Source organism: Pinus tabuliformis, chromosome 2_1 (genome assembly GCF_031772625.1).
Source record: "Pinus tabuliformis cultivar Carrire ecotype Pingquan chromosome 2_1, CPIR1, whole genome shotgun sequence".
NCBI classification, from domain to species: Eukaryota; Viridiplantae; Streptophyta; class Pinopsida; order Pinales; family Pinaceae; genus Pinus; species Pinus tabuliformis.
The window spans coordinates 542,111,632-542,114,138 of record NC_142299.1 but is presented as its reverse complement, the minus strand read 5'-3'; the positions used below and the strand labels follow the sequence as shown (position 1 = coordinate 542,114,138).

General features: G+C 33.5%; 1 protein-coding gene across 1 annotated transcript; it reads right to left on the bottom strand.

Moving 5' to 3' along the window:
* Positions 1–912: 912 nt before the first annotated feature.
* Positions 913–1,641, bottom strand: LOC149201423 (receptor protein kinase TMK1-like). The gene has a single exon (XM_089401269.1). The coding sequence runs from the start codon at positions 1,639–1,641 to the stop codon at positions 913–915; it is 729 nt and encodes a 242-aa protein (XP_089257395.1).
* Positions 1,642–2,507: the final 866 nt, after the last annotated feature.

Sequence of the window (2,507 nt, the reverse complement as noted above, 5' to 3'; positions counted from 1 at the left end):
TTAGCAAAATAATGGTAAACAAATGTTTTTCTTAAGATGCAAGATGTTCCGCCAAAGAAAATCAATCAAATAAATTGTTTCAATAGATGTCGGGATTAGTTAATGTTCCCACTCAAGTCACTCGATCAATACATGGGTAAAGTTTGAAAGGATGCGTTTTTAATTTGTTTGAGTAGTTTTGATGATGTTCTCTATCTGTTTGTTCATGTTGTCAATTGTCAATTGTCAATAAGAATTAATTTTTATTTATTTACTTTTGAAAAGTAGTTATTAAGCCTTTCTCTATACATTAATTGTTGATGGGATTTTTATTTTGTTTTATTTATTTTTTAATCTTTTCATGTTACATGGACTAAGCATGTCAGTGAAACGACGTAGAAATGTGTTTTGCAAAACAAGGATGCTGGTATATTTTCGGTTAAATTTAAATTTTAGTTTGAAATGGTTCTTTCTCCTGCTCCACACTAACACTGCCGGATTCAAACAGCATTGATTCATTTCATAGGAATACCTGATGTTGTATGTCACTGACTTTCTCAGAGCAATGTTAAATTTTGGTAGATCATTTTTCTGTTAAATGTTCATTTGAAATGGTTTGTTTTCATCTAAGTAGCACAAACACAATAGAACAAATTGACCAAAAGTGGTCGATCTAAGCAATACCTTCGTGGGTAACAATATCTTTGTTGCTCTAGAAGAGATGGAGGAGGAAGCAACGCTGCAAAACGATGTCTTAATAATTGAAATGGCAACAGATTCTTCGGGCAAAAGACACGCGCAAAAGAGAAAGACATCACACAAGGAGTCGAAGGAGACGACAATATTTTTTTAACCTTCCTAGGGTAGATATTTTTTAAGGGGGTAAAATGACAACATATTCTTCAGGTGAAAAACACGAGCAAACGAGAGACATCAGACGAGGATGCTATTAAGTATTTTTTTTTTAATCTTTCTAGGGTAAATAACATGTTGCCACCCACCACAGGGATCGTTTCCTTTCCATTTAGAGGCCAAAATGTAGGGATACCCAACATCCTGAGCAAAGGAAAGAAACACATCCACCTTCTTATCACAGGGACCCGGGTTGGGAAAACATAAATTGTTTTCAAGGGGTTCCCTAATGAATGCATTTATTTTCTTGTCAAAATTGGGATAAGGCCCTTGCAATGCATTGTTGATTAAAGTAACATTCTGCAACGCAGGAAGAGAAGTTAAAGCATCAGAAACTAACCCGGTTAGCATATTGTCCTGCAACCCAAGGCCTTTCAAAGACATGCAGTTTCTAAAGTCGGGAATGGGACCTGTGAAAGCATTTGACTGAAGACAGAGCTGAGTAAGCGCAACCATCCTGGAAATAACCTCAATGGAGCCAGAAAGCTTGGAACCCAATTGATTATTCAACCAAAGAACCTCAATATTAGACCCTGATAATGTCTTTGGTATGATGCCCATGAGATTGTTGAAAGCCAGACACAACGCTTGCATGTTGGGGAGCGTATCACCGAAGAATGATGAAATCCAACCCATGACAACGGCACTGTTGGTCGTGAAGTCTACTAAAGTTGCAATATCCTTAATGCTATCAAGAATCGACCACAGGGCCAGGGGATTTTCATCTAGCGCTACAAATTGAAGGCTCATAATTCCTGTGAAATCAGGTGGAATTGAAGTAAAGTTATTGATTTTTAGATAAGCATATTATAACGGCCCACTTAGCTGGTTCCCCTGGAAACCTAGATTCTCCAAAGCGCTCAACTTGTTGATATCCGTTGGGAGGTTGCCTTTCATTTTATTGCTATACAAATTAAATAATTATTATAAATTATGTTAATGGCTAATTATTATAATAATAAAAATTTTGTTAGATGTTTATTAAAAAAAATTAGAAGAATAATATTTAAATGTTTTTTTTAAAATATATTTTATAGTTATTATAATATAGATCTTAAATTCAATGATGAAAGTTGAAAGTGGAAAAAAAGGAAACAATGAATAAAGTACATTATTTTATATAGAATAAAATAATTTATAACACCACCAAACAATAGTTTTATTTTAAACTATATATATTTTTATAGTTTTCAATTGGTGTGTGGGTAATAGTTAGTTTTAACTAACCCTAGGATCTAATGCATGATTTTTCATCTTCAAAGGTTGACCTTGTTACTTTCAAAAAAGCAAAACATATGGCATACATGTCTACAAATATCTTTCTTATACAAATGTTCCAAATCAACAAACTTATCGACCTCTTTGCACCTTCTCTGGCAATTGCTAGTTAGTAGATATCTACCACACCATGTGAATTGCTACTTGGTATATCTACCGGACCATGTGAAACAACTACTGAATTAAATACAATTTTCAATGAAAATAATATAAATTCCAAACACTTGTATAATCAGATTTTTTGAAAGAAAAAATGTGGGATTCTAACGAAAAATAACTTTAGAGGTGAATGCATTAATTTAAGATCGAATAGTTTTCCAAGATTATTTTAAAGACAG